We start from the raw sequence: 14,937 nt of genomic DNA on the forward strand, positions 1-14,937 counted from the left end.
TGTCCCACAGCTTGCATACATGTCCTGCATCAGTCTAACATACTTCTCTGCCACTCCAGACTTCCTCATACAGCACCATAGTTCCTCTTTTGGCACCCTGTCGTATGCTTTTTCTAGGCATAATATGGCTCCCTCCGACCTTCTCTCTACTTCCCTACCAGCATTTATAAAGCAAATACTGTATTTTTAGTAAGCTTTCTAGGCATGAAATCCTACTGCCGCTCACAAATACTGACTTCTGCTCTCAGTCTAGATCCCCCTACTCTTTCCCATGACTTCATTGTACGGCTCATCAACTTTATTCTTCTGCAGATACTATTGTGCACATCTCCCTTATTCTTAAAAATGGGCTCCATCGTCGTCTTTGATATGTATACAAATTAATATCGACTTGTGAGCTGAATTTAATCTGTGATGCTTGCCATAGAATTTTCAGCCCTTTTGTGAAAATCACAAACACAATTTTCATAAAGTTGCAGTCACAGCCAGCGTTACATTGAAATCTGGGCTGCAAATCTTTCCGCAAACTCTTGGTAAATTTACAGATGTTGCCCCCTGCTGGCCTGTCTGTTACCTTTCTTCCATCTCACCAGGAGCCTTCACAGGCCTACTTTGAGAGTTTCATTTTCTTGCTTGACCTGGGGCTAAACATTTTTTTGTGTTATTAAAAAGCATCCATAATTAAAGAAGTTGCATTAAGTTTATGAACATTACCATAAACCTTTAAACTAACAACTTGTGTGTTTTGCATAATTGGCAAACAAATTTGGAAGTGAATACATGTTACTTTGACAATAAACTGGAGTGGTCCATAAATACAGAGGCTGTCTACAAGAAGGATCTGAGCCTGGTCCTTTATTTGTATGTAACAAGATGCTTCAGATGTTTTATCAGTATGCTGTTGTGTGCTAGGTTGCAGGCATCAAGGCAAAGCATGCCATCAGACTAAACAAACTGGTCAAAAAGGCAGGGTGCTTCAGCAACAGACTCTTACAACCCAACTGTCTCAAGCAAATGTTAAAGGAGTTTGTTCCTACCTGGTGCCATCAAGCTCTTTACTACACCTGCCTCTGCCAGACCTGTGGTCACTTCACTGGTCTAAACTGCACTGCAATGCACTTCCTGTGTATTTTGTGCCACCTCTGGTTTTCTTATTGCATTTTTTTAATCTATCTATCTATCTATCTATCTATCTATCTATCTATCTATCTATCTATCTATCTATCTATCTATCTATCTATCTATCTATCTATCTATCTATCTATCTATCTATCTATCTATCTATCCACTTGAGCAAAAAGATGATTTTATTCATGTAAATTTTCTAATGTTTCTAATATGATTGTCAGTGCATGCCATGCGGATGTCCCCGATGATTGACACCTGTCTGCCACCGAGATCCGGCCTCCGCGGAAGGATACATCGTACTCACGTTGCGGGCAACGCACGTCCGGATCTTGTCTGCACTCCGTCTGCACCACTGTGCACTTCCGCGCCTTGTCATTCGTCGTTGCTATTACATTCAAAAAGGAATCTTACGAAGCACGATTATGTAAGAGAAATAGAAACCACGCTATGCCGACGTTTATACAGCAATAGAATCAAGTCGATAAGTTTGGATTTGTTTTTTTTTCGTTGTAACGTAATGCGGATCTAGTTTCCCCACAAAATATAGTCCCTCCCATTTCGCCATTTTATGTTCCAGAATCGCTTTGTTGTGGGGGAGCACATAACGTGCGCAGAAAGATACCGCGTTTAATGTAATTCAGAAATTGGCTATCGCACCTTAGTGAGACGACCGTTTATTATTACAGTTGCTCTAACCATAGCTTTCACTACGCGCCGAATGAGCCGGGGGGGAAGAAGAGACATCTTGGGTTAGTCATTGAGCTCACAACGTGTTTGCTCGCCGTCGAAAGGCTGCCGCCGCACATTTCTTTCTGGAAACGTAACCCGACAGCTGGCACGTTGACGACCAACGCGCAGGAAACGAAGACCGAGGAGATGGCGAGCTCCGTGGGGAATGTAGCCGACAGCACAGGTTAGTTTCCCCGCCAACTTTTGCCTGAGAAATAGCTGGTCGAGTCTTGTGATAAGCTCCGACGAGACGGCCTCTTTAAGGAGGAAATACGTATTTTGTATATTGTTGTCCAAAACTGCCATATTTTCCTCGAAGACACATTATGTAACAGTGCAGGTGTTAGCAATCTGGGCCCGGTAGCTTATATCCCCCTCACAGTGATGTTAGCAAGACACCGCACTGTAACGTTAGCATGCCTGTAACAACTCCCGTTTAAGCTAGCTGATTTAAAAAAAGACCATATTATGCTTCGTAGACGTTAACCTTGCTATCAGCACCGGCTACGTATTTTATTGGTATACGTTGTGTCGCCTTCTGAAAGGGGGCCTTCAACGTCCTTGAGATAAAAACCGCGGTGCTGACAGTGTAGCCTGGCTCGGACTCTCACTCACTGATCTGCCTTTAGGATTTCAGGAGATCCGGTGGATCTGCTGTGTGTTTCTGGTCACAATTTTGATTTAATTAAACATTTCTCGCCGTGTCCGCGCGTTTCGAGGGAGGTGAAGCCATCCCACCCCCATTCACATCCATCATGACCTGGCAGTCATGGATGAATGAAACCTGCACGGCGACCCCAAGCAGCACTCGATGTCTTTTCTGTTGGGTTTCTTTGCCTCTCATGTGATTTTTGTATTTCATGTGATTTGAATATGATGCGTATGCTTAATGCCACACCCTCAATAGCTGACTGAAAATGACGTTACAAATGAATTTGCTAGTATGAAAATGAAGGATTGTCAACGTCAAGCTCGGTTATGACAGTGTTTGGTTTTACAGGAACAAGATAACTAAACCGATGTCAAGGTCGTAATAAGCCGTATGATGGATGCAAAGATCTTGGAGCTTTGCACCAAAAACGTACCTGTATTGTCATCTGTTTATCCCTCCAAAAATGTTTTGTTTTGATCATCCCATTCATGCACTTTTTTCATTCTGTCAGTTTTTTGTACAAGCTAAAGGACACAAACACTTAATTCACAGTTCCTAATTCTCTACTCATTTGACTTACTGCCTATCAGCTCAACCGGAAATAACTCGACTGAAAATATATATATTAAGGCTCTGTAAAGTTTAATTATTGTCAATTAGCTGTGTTTTAATGAAATGAGCAATTCAACGACCAAACATGTTTTACCATGCATGTATATACAAAAACGTTGATTTTTTTTTTTTTTAATCAAATTCTGATTCTAAAAATCAAGATTGACTTCCCACTATGAACGAATTACATTTATAGGCACTTTTTTTGCCATTTCCTTGTTTTCTGTTCAGTTAAGCCTGTATTTCATTGGAAACAGTGGCATCATCTTTTTATTTAATTTTTGTTTCATTTTCATTTGTCTGCCTTATTTTCTTCCATCACCTCTAACATGTTGTTTCCCCCCTCCTTGGGCTGTGTTGGTGCTCCAGAACCGACCAAACGTATGCTTTCCTTCCAAGGGTTGGCTGAGCTGGCACACCGGGAGTATCAGTCAGGGGACTTTGAAGCAGCAGAGCGCCACTGCATGCAGCTATGGCGACAGGAGCCTGATAACACAGGCGTGCTGCTGCTTCTGTCCTCCATCCACTTTCAGTGCCGAAGACTGGACAGGTGAGGCGTGGAGGCGCAGGGAACAATTGATCTTCCTGGGTGTTCGACTAAACAACTGAATGGTCTTCTGGAAGTCCTGCTGTTCAGCAAATTATCCTCCTTTCTTTCCTTATCATATAGTTTTGTTGCAGTAATCTTGTTTTAAAGGGGCTGTACAGACACTTTAAGTCATGATGAGTTGCAGGGTTAAAGTTAATCTTGCATCCTCTCTTCTGTTGTTTTTCATCAACCAAAGATTATCCATCAACTCTAAATTCATTTTATTTTATTTTCATGTGAGTTATAGGTGATAAAAAAATACACGTTCATATTTCAGTACCAAAATGTGGCGGTTTTCTTGCACATGGACAGGACTAAAATCTATTTGGAACTAATTTAGTTCATGGTTAATAGACCAGGAGTCAGAAATTGAGTATGTCATTGATGTAAGTTGAAAAAATAAATATTCAAATTTATTTGAACCAAAGTTTTCTTTTCGAGGTAATACAATTATAGCTTATAGTAAATTGTTTTTGTCTGTATAGACAAGTCCAGATTAAGTTCAAGTGCACTGTTAATATAATACATTTGTATGTCTAATCATATATAAAGTGGATAGATGAGTTCATAACTTTTGAAATTTGGCTGCTTGTGGATTGTTGTACGAAGTAAAGCTTCCAGTAGTTTATGGATAGGTCTTTTTTAGTCATTGTATTCAGCAGAGTTTTTAAGCTCCAAGTCATGCTAGATATGCATGACTTTTCTTTCACTATCATGACAATCAGGTCTGTCAGGATTGTGATCATCCTACCAATTCTGATTCTACAGGTCTGCCCACTTCAGCACCTTGGCCATTAAACAGAACCCATTGTTGGCTGAGGCCTACTCCAACCTGGGCAACGTGTACAAAGAGAGAGGTCAACTCCAGGAGGCCATAGAACATTATCGCCATGCACTGAGACTGAAGCCAGACTTCATTGATGGATATATCAACTTGGCAGCAGCTCTAGTGGCTGCAGGGGATATGGAGGGAGCTGTGCAGGCTTACGTGTCTGCCTTGCAATACAACCCTGTAAGTAACTTACTATTTAGTAGAGGCAAATAACTGATAAAGCAAACATGCCAAGATCATGCACATTGGTGTCAAGGCTATTGTAGCAGTATGACTATATTTGTTGATGCTTTTACTCCTTAGGATCTTTATTGTGTGCGCAGTGACTTGGGCAACTTGCTTAAAGCACTTGGACGCTTGGAAGAGGCCAAGGTATGTTGCAGTGGGTCGTCGTTTTAACTGATGTGGTCTTTTTTTTGTTTGTTTGGTTTGGTTTTGTTTTTTTCTTTTTGAAGATATTATTTTTTTTATGTCTTTTTTTTTTTTTTAAGTCTCCCACAGTAAAATCATAGGCTTTTCTCTTCTCTGACTCCTATGAATCACTTGCCCTTCCCTTTTCACCACATTGGCCAAGTGGAAGACAGAGAAAGTAGTTTTTTTTTTCTCATTTTCAGACTAGAGTATCACACCTTAAACCTATCAAAAACCTTTGACTATATTCATACCCGTATGAGGTAATCAACTTTTTGGTATTTTTTTGATATACTCTTATAAATTATTATAGATTCAAACTTATTTGTTCTTAATAATTTGTTATTTGGAACAGACATCTGGCATTTATTTCCCCCATATCACTCCTAGTTCTGATATCCTTTGCTTTGCCTCGACCTTTTAATAGAGGTCAGCCCCTCCCCCATTTCAGGAAGAAAGGCTGGATTTTTATCATTGAAACACTTGATCTCAATTTTTCCACCCACTCTTTTCATAGTTGATTATGGAGGGAAAATGCTGGCTCGATCTGTGAAGAATATATGAACTGATGAGAAGCTAGTTTATTTTTGCAGTGCAAAAGATAAGATGGTTTGTAACCTAACCACGTCCCTCCAGTATTAGCTAGTGGTTTAATACTAAACTTTGGTTCTGAGTTTACTGTCAGAACAGTTGTATGTGGTTTGTCTCTTTTCTCCTCAAGGGTAAAGTGTCCATTTGCCGCAATTTAACTTTTGTACCTCTTAGTTGGGGGTCCCAGGGTTGGGTCAAATCTGGAGATGTGGAGTTGTCCCAGTGGTTACAGGCCATCTTATTTTGTGCCAGAGGGGGGTAAAGGAGTGGGGAGGAGCATCAGGGAGTGACCAGCTCCCTCGCTCTGTCGCTCCGCCCCCCGCGCGCTTGCAGAGGACTGGTGGAGTGTGCGCGCCCAGAGCTGTCTTCCTGACCTTGTAGCTATTCCCACATAGTGTTCGAGAGCACCTCAGCAGTGCTTTGTATGAACACACAGCCTTGTCCCCTTTCCTCTGTCAGTAACACAAATTGTGCCCTGATTCATGAATTTGCCATCCAGTGTGAATCCCCATGCTCTTAGAAGATTTGAATTTCAAGTGCCTTACAAGGTCAAGTGGTGTCAAGCAGACAGCTCACTATTTGTACTCCACCGCCTGCGTCAGATGCTGGGTTAGAAAGACAGAGGCATGCGCAGCAACAGCGATGACTTCTTTATTTCAGAGCTGTGGAGGCTTCTAGATACAAACAATTAAACCACAGACTTTTCTCCCTACCCCATTGGCCAGGATTCAAGAAAGCAGGACAGGATAAAGAAAAAGAAAGTGTTAAAATACTTCCTGAAAATGCAAAAAGAATCTAAGTAAAGGAATGATTAATATTTCTTCTATCCTCCTTCAAATATGTAATATTATCCCAAAGAAATGGGATCAGTTCATTTGGGCAAGATCAAGCCAGTAACTGCCGTCCTGTAATTAGAAAATCGAATCCATGGTCTCTCTCATTGATAAGCGATTTACATTCACACACTAAAGCCTTTCTTCCATCCCAGCTCCCTTTTAAACTTTTTTTTTCTTCTTCTTTGAAATGGACCATTTATTGCATGAATGAAAACTAGGAATAGTTTGTTTTTATGTTTGTGATTTGGAAGAATCCTGTTTTATTTTCCATATTTTAAGACAAATGTATTGTTTGAAAAATTTTACTAACGATCTTGTTTCTGATTTTGTCTCTTTTGGTTTTTCCACAACTGATATTGTTATTTAGAAGGTTTCAGGTGGGTGACACTATTCCTGCGTAGGTGCCCGGCGGAAAGGAACACTAGGGCAGCCTCAGTCTTCTCCTCTTCTTCCAGCCAGCCGCGGCCACCACTCTGACAAAGTCCAAAAATATGGTAACGGGTTTGTAACTGCCAACAAAAGAAAAACCACCTCACTTCATGCTTGAGTTCCTCTGTCTTGTGGCATCTTTGAAGAGCAAAAGAAAAAAGTAAAAAGTGAAATTACAGTAAGCATTTGTTAAATATGCTTATACTAATTACCGAATTCTATATTAAGTTTAAAAGAAACTTGGATTTGGAAGCAATAATCGTGAAAAACAAGTAAGAGCCCTCTAACTCTTATATGTTGGTTATTTTGTCCTGTTTTGTTTTATTTTTTCCTTCTTTATTTGGAGTTGCAGCGCTCTGATGATGATGATGCAGATAGTGCGCTGTGAGTCTGCAGTAGCGCAAGGGCTGCGCAGCGATATCCCTCCAAGCAACCAAAACGGCGGAAAGCGCAAGCATGCGACCCCTACCCCACTCCCTGTGGCCTGTTGGTTGTGGACCTCTCCCCAATTGAAACCAGTCTCGCTCCCAAACGCCCCCAAATCTCAGAGAATCATTTTATTCAGCAACAACAAGTATTCAAACGCATATTGGCTATCTTCAAATGTTCCCTTGACTACAGAGTTTCCAGAGTTGGTTCTTCAGCTGCCTGCAGTGCTATTTAACTGCTGTTAATTTCTTATTCTGAGAAACTGGGGGTGTGAGTGTGTGCCAGTCTGGTGCTGCAGGTGTTTTACCTGGGGGTGTTGGTCTGCAGCTGGTGCACCTGGCCACTCAGCGAGCGCAGCGGCAAAATAATGACCTGTGTCAGGAGCAAGGTCGTGCAAGCCTTCTATGATGCATTGTGGTGGTGATGATGGCAATACACACCCGCGCGCTCGCGTGGATTTGTTGCGCATGCATTGCAGGGACCATCACCTGCACTACCTGTCCAGCATCCCAGGTTGTGATATATCATACCCATTTAAAAATGCATCCGTTTATCATGAAGCGATAAGTCAAAAGTTTGAAACTTTAATTTAGTCTTGCTTCTCAATGGTGTTACCAGCATACTGTAACATTTACTGGGTAATGTAGCCACAATGTTTGGTGACAGTGTGGTCATAACTGCAAGATGCAGGCCTGCGTGTGGGTGTTGGTTGGATCTGCGCAGCGTAGGAAAAAGCAATGCAGCTTAGCGCGGCAGACTGGTGCGCAAGCGAGCCCATGCTGCAGACTCACTTTTTGTTATCACGGAGAATTGCCACTAATTTTGCTTTCTCTGCCCTTTTTTGTTTTTTTCTTACTTTTATTCTCAATCTTCTATTTGTTTTTATTTTACAATCCCTTTGTCCTCCCTCTACACACTATACCTCTCCCTTTCTACCTATTCTCTTCCTTTCCTGTGGTTTTCATTGTAAACACATTGGAGGCTTGTTACCTGAAAGCCATTGAGACTCAGCCCAACTTTGCAGTAGCTTGGAGCAACCTGGGTTGTGTGTTCAATGCCCAGGGAGAGATATGGCTGGCCATACACCATTTTGAAAAGGTTAGTTGGGTTAAAAATTGCTTATCATGTCACATGTTTTCCCACTGTTGATAGTGTAGTGTCCAGATTTTGATAAATGTCTTCTCCTTTTTAGGCAGTAACTCTGGATCCAAATTTCCTTGATGCATATATCAATTTAGGAAATGTTCTCAAAGAAGCTCGTATCTTTGATAGGTGAGTAAAAATCCTAGACAGAACAATACTCATGAGTGTGCTTTGTATTTCAAATCAAAACCTTTGAGCATCCTGAATGAGTAGTACTGTTGTTATTTCCTTTTTGACATAAGGAACTGCTCGTTCATTCACCCTGTAATAACTATTATCATGGGCAAGGTTAGACGTTACCTTCCGAGGCCTGTGATTTGCGGTCTGCATTTAAACTGTAAGACTGTAAAATTTCCCTTAAGGGAACAAGGTTGTTTCGAACTCTGTTATCTACAGTTTTAAAGCCTCTTAAAATATAGAGATAATAAAACATTAGGACTGTTGTTTTGAATGTTATCCAAAATATATGACTGTAGCACCTTCTGTTTTAACAGAGCTGTTGCTGGCTACTTGAGAGCCCTCAGTCTCAGCCCCAACCACGCAGTTGTCCATGGAAACCTGGCCTGTGTCTACTATGAGCAGGGCCTCATCGACTTGGCTATTGACACCTACCGCCGTGCTATTGAATTACAGCCTCATTTTCCTGATGCCTACTGCAATTTGGCAAATGCCCTGAAGGAAAAAGGCAATGTAAGACCCCTCCTTATTCTCTTGTAAACATGCCTGGTCACTGAATTAGTAATTGAAAAAGAAAGTTAATGGCATGACCGAGACCGAGATGGCGGCAGAACAAGAAGCCTCATGTGAATGTGTCTTTCACCTCAATGTCTTGTATGCCTACTATATATTATTATCTTTAAGAATTATATGAAGATAAAATGCCAAACTTTCTCCAGGTTTCTGAAGCCGAGGAATGCTACAACACAGCCTTGCGCCTGTGTCCAACCCATGCTGACTCGCTTAACAACTTGGCTAATATCAAACGTGAGCAGGGCAACATTGAGGAAGCCGTTCAGCTGTATAGAAAAGCCTTAGAAGTAAGCATAATTTAACTTTTCTAATTATTATGACCTTAAGCATTCAATGATCTAAATGAAATTGTATTTTACTTGAATTGTATGCATAATATCCTCTTTATTGTCCACCAGGTGTTCCCAGAATTTGCGGCAGCTCACTCCAACCTGGCCAGTGTCCTGCAGCAGCAGGGCAAACTCCAGGAGGCTCTCATGCACTACAAGGAAGCGATAAGGTTTGTACATTCATGCCATAGTGACAATGTATAAATGCTGTCTAAGAGAAAGGGATTATAAACTACCTCTCATCATGGAACACACACTGCATTTAATTTCAGTATTTAATTTCAGAAGCTTTGAGTTACTTTTGCCATTTGATTTTAGAATCAGTCCAACTTTTGCGGATGCCTACTCAAACATGGGTAACACACTAAAAGAAATGCAAGATGTACAAGGAGCCCTGCAGTGCTATACCCGTGCCATCCAGATCAACCCTGCCTTTGCTGATGCTCATAGCAATCTGGCCTCAATTCACAAGGTAGGCACGATTTCCAGATTGTAGTTGTTGAAAAACTGGGTAAACCAGTGTTTTGTTTTGAGGGTTTTTATGTCTGTTTCCTGCAGGAGATAAAATGATTCAGCAATGATTGTCATGAACAGATTTGCCTTGTTTTTTCATGGTGGTGTTGCTTTTTTATCAGGTTAAACTAAAGCATTATGACTGAATGACAGAATTATGATTTTAATAGTAGCAAGAAATGATTACATTTATCTTTTCTCTGTGTTAGTATGAATGATCAAAATGACGGTCTAATGTATTTTAATGTTTGTTTATTGTTAGGATTCTGGAAACATCCCAGAGGCCATAGCGTCTTACCGCACAGCCTTGAAACTCAAGCCCGATTTCCCTGATGCATATTGCAACTTGGCACACTGCTTGCAGGTTCTTTTTCCCTCATTCGTTATCTGTATTGCTTGTTCTACTAATGTGGTTGACGGGGTTTTACAGGCAGCTCCCACTGACATTCTTACATGGAGACTACTCTTATTTAGAAATGGCAAACCTGTTAACTTCATCAATATTTTAATACACAGCTAGAATCTTCTAAGTGGTTTCATAAGGTTTTTTTTTTTTTTCCTGTTTTACTTGAAGTACATTTTCTCCCTTTTGCCATTTTTCTTGCTTCTCAGATTGTGTGCGATTGGACAGATTATGATGAGCGGATGAAGAAGCTTGTGAGCATTGTGGCTGACCAGCTGGATAAAAACCGCTTGCCTTCAGTACACCCTCACCACAGTATGCTGTATCCACTCTCTCATGGGTTCCGTAAGGCTATTGCTGAACGCCATGGAAACCTTTGTCTGGACAAGGTACACACACTTATAAAAGCAAGTAATGTTTAATTCATTTTTGGTGGGGAGCGGGATGGCGGAAGTTCGCTTGTTATAAAATGGCTGTATGCTTGGATATGGGGTAGGTGAGGTAATGAATACTGTGTCCCATGTTTGGAAAATTTTAGCTGACGGGGAATAAATGGGTGGCTTTGCTGAGAAGCGGTCATCATGTACATTTGGAAAAGGTTTAAATAAAGGAACTGATTGATGTAGCATCAGTCTACCTGGCTAAATTGAATAACTCGCACCTTCCAGACTTGCCAAATTCAGTCTTATTCTTACGCCCTTGCTCACTTCACAGATCAATGCACTGCACAAGCCTGCTTATGAGCATCCAAAGGATCTGAAGGCCAGCAATGGACGCCTGCGTGTTGGCTACGTCAGCTCTGACTTTGGTAATCACCCGACTTCCCACCTGATGCAATCCATTCCTGGAATGCACAACCCTGAAAAATTTGAGGTACGTGCTCCTTACTTCAGAGATGAAAACCTGACCTATGCTTGTCCTCAGTGCAATATTTGATCTCTTGGAAATCGTAGTTTTTCTACAAATGCTTTTATCTGGTTATGAAACGTAACATGTTTCTTGTTTGCCTATAATCATTTTTCAGATCATCATGACATTTATTCACTGATATAATGGGCAGCTATTGTTCAAATATTTCATCTGTGCAAGTCTGATTCTCAACTTTATTTTTTGTTTTGTTCTTTTTCCACAAAGGTGTTCTGCTACGCCCTCAGCCCTGATGACAGTACCAACTTCCGAGTGAAAGTTGTGGCAGAGGCTCACCATTTCACAGACTTGTCACAGGTAGCTACCTTCATTGCCATCAAATACTTGGCTTATCTCTACACAATATGAAGTCCTGTATAAAAAAAAAGCTCAAACTAAAACTTTTCTTTTCATCAAGATCCCTTGCAATGGAAAGGCAGCTGATCGCATTCACCAGGATGGAATACACATTCTGGTCAACATGAATGGATACACCAAAGGAGCCAGAAATGAGCTGTTTGCCCTCCGTCCTGCACCTATCCAGGTAAACTATTAGTCTGATTTTGAAATTATGCAAACCGGAGGATAATCTCATTTGTACAACCACTTATCTGCCAAAGTTGCACTCCTAAATCTTTTAACATTACGCATTACAACAGGCTATGTGGCTAGGCTATCCAGGAACCAGTGGGGCTCCCTTCATGGACTACATCATTAGTGACAAAGAGACTTCCCCATTGGAAGTAGCTGAGCAGTATTCTGAGAAACTTGCTTACATGCCCCATACTTTCTTCATTGGAGATCATGCGAACATGTTTCCCCACCTCAAGGTTTGTCCTGCCTCATTTCACATTTTTAAGTATTAAAAAAAAGTCATCAGTCAAAAATCATAATTGGAAAGTGATTCTTTTTGTAACATTTGTTTTCTTTTGTCACAGAAAAAGGCAGTGATTGATTTCAAATCAAATGGACACATCTTTGACAACCGCATTGTTCTCAATGGTATTGATCTGAAGGCTTTCTTGGATAGTCTGCCAGATGTGAAAGTGATAAAGGTGGGTAATAAATGTTTCATTTTCTTCCAGGCTTGTTTAACATCCTCACGGATTTTACTTGTTTTGCTGACTTTTATAACTGGTACTGTGTTTAAGGCACTGTAGTGAGCAGTATTTCTAGATGGTGTTACACATTACTGTTTCCAGGGATTCATGTTCATATTCAAGCATTAAAGTTCAAATTTCTGTGGCAGATGAAGTGTGACAACAACCAAGAAGCTGCTGGGGACACAAACGGGGCTCTATCCATGCCTGTAATTCCCATGAACACGGCAGCTGAAGCCATCATCAATATGATAAATCAAGGCCAAATCCAGGTCACGATCAATAACTTTATAGTCAGCAACGGCCTTGCCACCACACAGGTATGAATAATGCAGTAACACTTGTCTCTGTAGATGTAACTGAGTATGGCAGTGCAGTGTAAAGAAAAGGACTGCAGAAGCATTGTGACAGCATTAGCTGTGAAGCTAACAGCTGTCAATCAAATGAGGTTTAAGGCACTATTTCTGAACTTCATATTATTTTTTGGATAATATTGAAGACCTGTCACGCCCATGCTGCATTTAGTACCACGCATTTAAGCGTTGTGGCCCCACTTTCCCAATTTTATTTTTTCCATTTTTAGATTAATAATAAAGCTGCCACAGGGGAGGAAGTGCCACGTACAATTGTTGTGACAACCCGTTCCCAGTATGGTCTCCCAGAAGACTCGATTGTCTATTGCAACTTCAACCAACTTTACAAGATTGATCCCCCTACCCTTCAGATGTGGGCCAATGTAAGTTTGAAAAGAATTACTGCTCCATGTTGCAGAGTGTACATAAACTGTTTTCCCTTGGTTTAAAAAAAAAAAAAATCCTGAATTCTCTCCGGCAGATCTTGAAACGTGTACCGAACAGTGTGTTGTGGCTTCTTCGATTCCCTGCGGTGGGTGAGCCCAACATCCAGCAGTACGCTCAGAACATGGGTCTCCCTGGCTCTCGCATAATCTTCTCACCTGTGGCACCAAAAGAGGAGCATGTGAGGAGGGGCCAGCTGGCTGACGTGTGTCTCGACACCCCCTTGTGCAATGGTCACACCACTGGCATGGATGTTCTGTGGGCTGGAACACCCATGGTCACCATGCCAGGTGAGGTCTATTAAAAGTGCACATTGTCATGCAGTGCAAATTAAAAAAATAAATGTGTTCTGAAAAGAAAATTGTAGAAATGGATTTCTGTTAATTCTTAATTCGACAAAAATCCCTTTTGTGAAGGTGAAACGCTGGCCTCTCGTGTTGCCGCCTCACAACTCAACTGTCTGGGCTGTCCGGAGCTAATAGCCCAGAGCCGTCAAGATTATGAAGACATCGCAGTCAAACTGGGCTCTGACATGGAATAGTAAGTTGAAATAGTTTATTTTTTCAAAAACCCTCTTTTGTCTGTAATACTAACTTACAACTGTTCTCCCACAGCTTGAAGATGATTAGAGCACGTGTTTGGAAGCAGCGGATCTGCAGTCCTCTTTTCAACACCAAACAATACACAATGGAACTGGAGAGGCTTTACCTACAGATGTGGGAGCACAATAGCAATGGCAACAAGCCAGAACACCTGCTCAAAGTCCAAACAGTAGAAACCAGTGAGAGTGCCTAAACTGGAAGCACGCTGACTTCTTCCTTCTGTCCCGCCATGCCCAACCACCTACAGCAAGCATTTTTCATGTTCATCAGAAGCACCATCACTTGAATGGCCCACTCTTGCCCCTCCTATCCACCCGGCTCCACCTCTGCCTCCATCATGTTTGTCTCTGCACCATCATGTTTGTCTCTGCACCATGGCTGTGTTTCCTGAGCCAGATAGAGCCTGAGTCCTTCAGGCACCTTTTCTGAGACTCTTGCCCTAAACTTCAGTATATTGGCGAGCATGAGAAGATTTGAGTGCCCCCTACCCCTTGATTACTTGGATCAGTGGATTTATTATTTTTTTCTTATTTTGTGTGTGTGCGTGTGTGTGTGTGTACAGGACTAATTGCAGCTTGTGAAGACAATACCCAGCCGTCATTACTTGTTGATCTATTTATAAATGGATTAGAATGTTGTATGTTTTTCAAAGGACAAACGTTGCACCATGAGAATTGTAACTGACTTAAGTTTCATCAGCTTTAACATGGAATTGTGAAACATAGATTGCAACTGCTCTTTAGTTTGTCTCAAGCTGTTATTAAATGACTGCGATAAGTAGATGTGCTAGTTTTGAGGAATAGATAAGGACTTCCCCTCACCAAATGCCAACTTAATTCTGTTGTCAATAATGGAATATGTTTACTAGCTGTTGTCCTGTTATGTCACACTTGTTAAATGACTGGACAAAGGAACTTCACGCCATCGGAAATTTCAGTTTAGCTGCAAGAGCTATTCACAAATTGACCTTGTTTTTTTTTAATCACTCAAAAAAAGGAACGGCATAGGTAAGTATTTTCTAAAGCAGTTTTTGTATTGTCTGTTTACTGTCTGCTGTCAATGATGCCACGTGGCTCTAAATATAATAAAGAGATGGCAAAACAAACTGCATACATGTGTCTGTATACTGCAAAAAACTATTGGTGTAGTTAAAGGT

General features: G+C 41.2%; 1 protein-coding gene across 5 annotated transcripts; it reads left to right on the forward strand.

Annotated features, from left to right (window-relative positions):
- Positions 1-1,684: 1,684 nt before the first annotated feature.
- On the forward strand, positions 1,685-14,886 carry LOC147215778 (UDP-N-acetylglucosamine--peptide N-acetylglucosaminyltransferase 110 kDa subunit). 5 transcript variants are annotated; one of them, XM_086139287.1, is made up of 22 exons: positions 1,685-2,041; positions 3,491-3,671; positions 4,479-4,722; positions 4,846-4,914; positions 8,220-8,336; positions 8,431-8,510; positions 8,876-9,071; positions 9,278-9,418; positions 9,530-9,630; positions 9,779-9,932; positions 10,236-10,337; positions 10,586-10,783; positions 11,091-11,249; positions 11,511-11,600; positions 11,701-11,826; positions 11,942-12,112; positions 12,221-12,337; positions 12,532-12,702; positions 12,966-13,118; positions 13,217-13,469; positions 13,596-13,719; positions 13,794-14,886. In XM_086139287.1, the coding sequence occupies exons 1-22, from the start codon at positions 2,005-2,007 to the stop codon at positions 13,972-13,974; spliced, it is 3,165 nt and encodes a 1,054-aa protein (XP_085995413.1). In that variant the 5' UTR covers positions 1,685-2,004; the 3' UTR covers positions 13,975-14,886. The 5 variants fall into 5 exon arrangements, with proteins under 5 accessions (XP_085995413.1, XP_085995414.1, XP_085995415.1 ...); XM_086139288.1 differs by having other exon boundaries at positions 10,586-10,765; XM_086139289.1 differs by having other exon boundaries at positions 1,699-2,041; positions 3,521-3,671.
- The last annotated feature ends 51 nt before the right edge of the window (positions 14,887-14,937 follow it).

The sequence above is a fragment of the Fistularia commersonii genome, chromosome 31 (genome assembly GCF_037954325.1).
Source record: "Fistularia commersonii isolate RoL2024-O1a breed Wild chromosome 31, RoL_Fcom_v1.0, whole genome shotgun sequence".
NCBI classification, from domain to species: domain Eukaryota; kingdom Metazoa; phylum Chordata; class Actinopteri; order Syngnathiformes; family Fistulariidae; genus Fistularia; species Fistularia commersonii.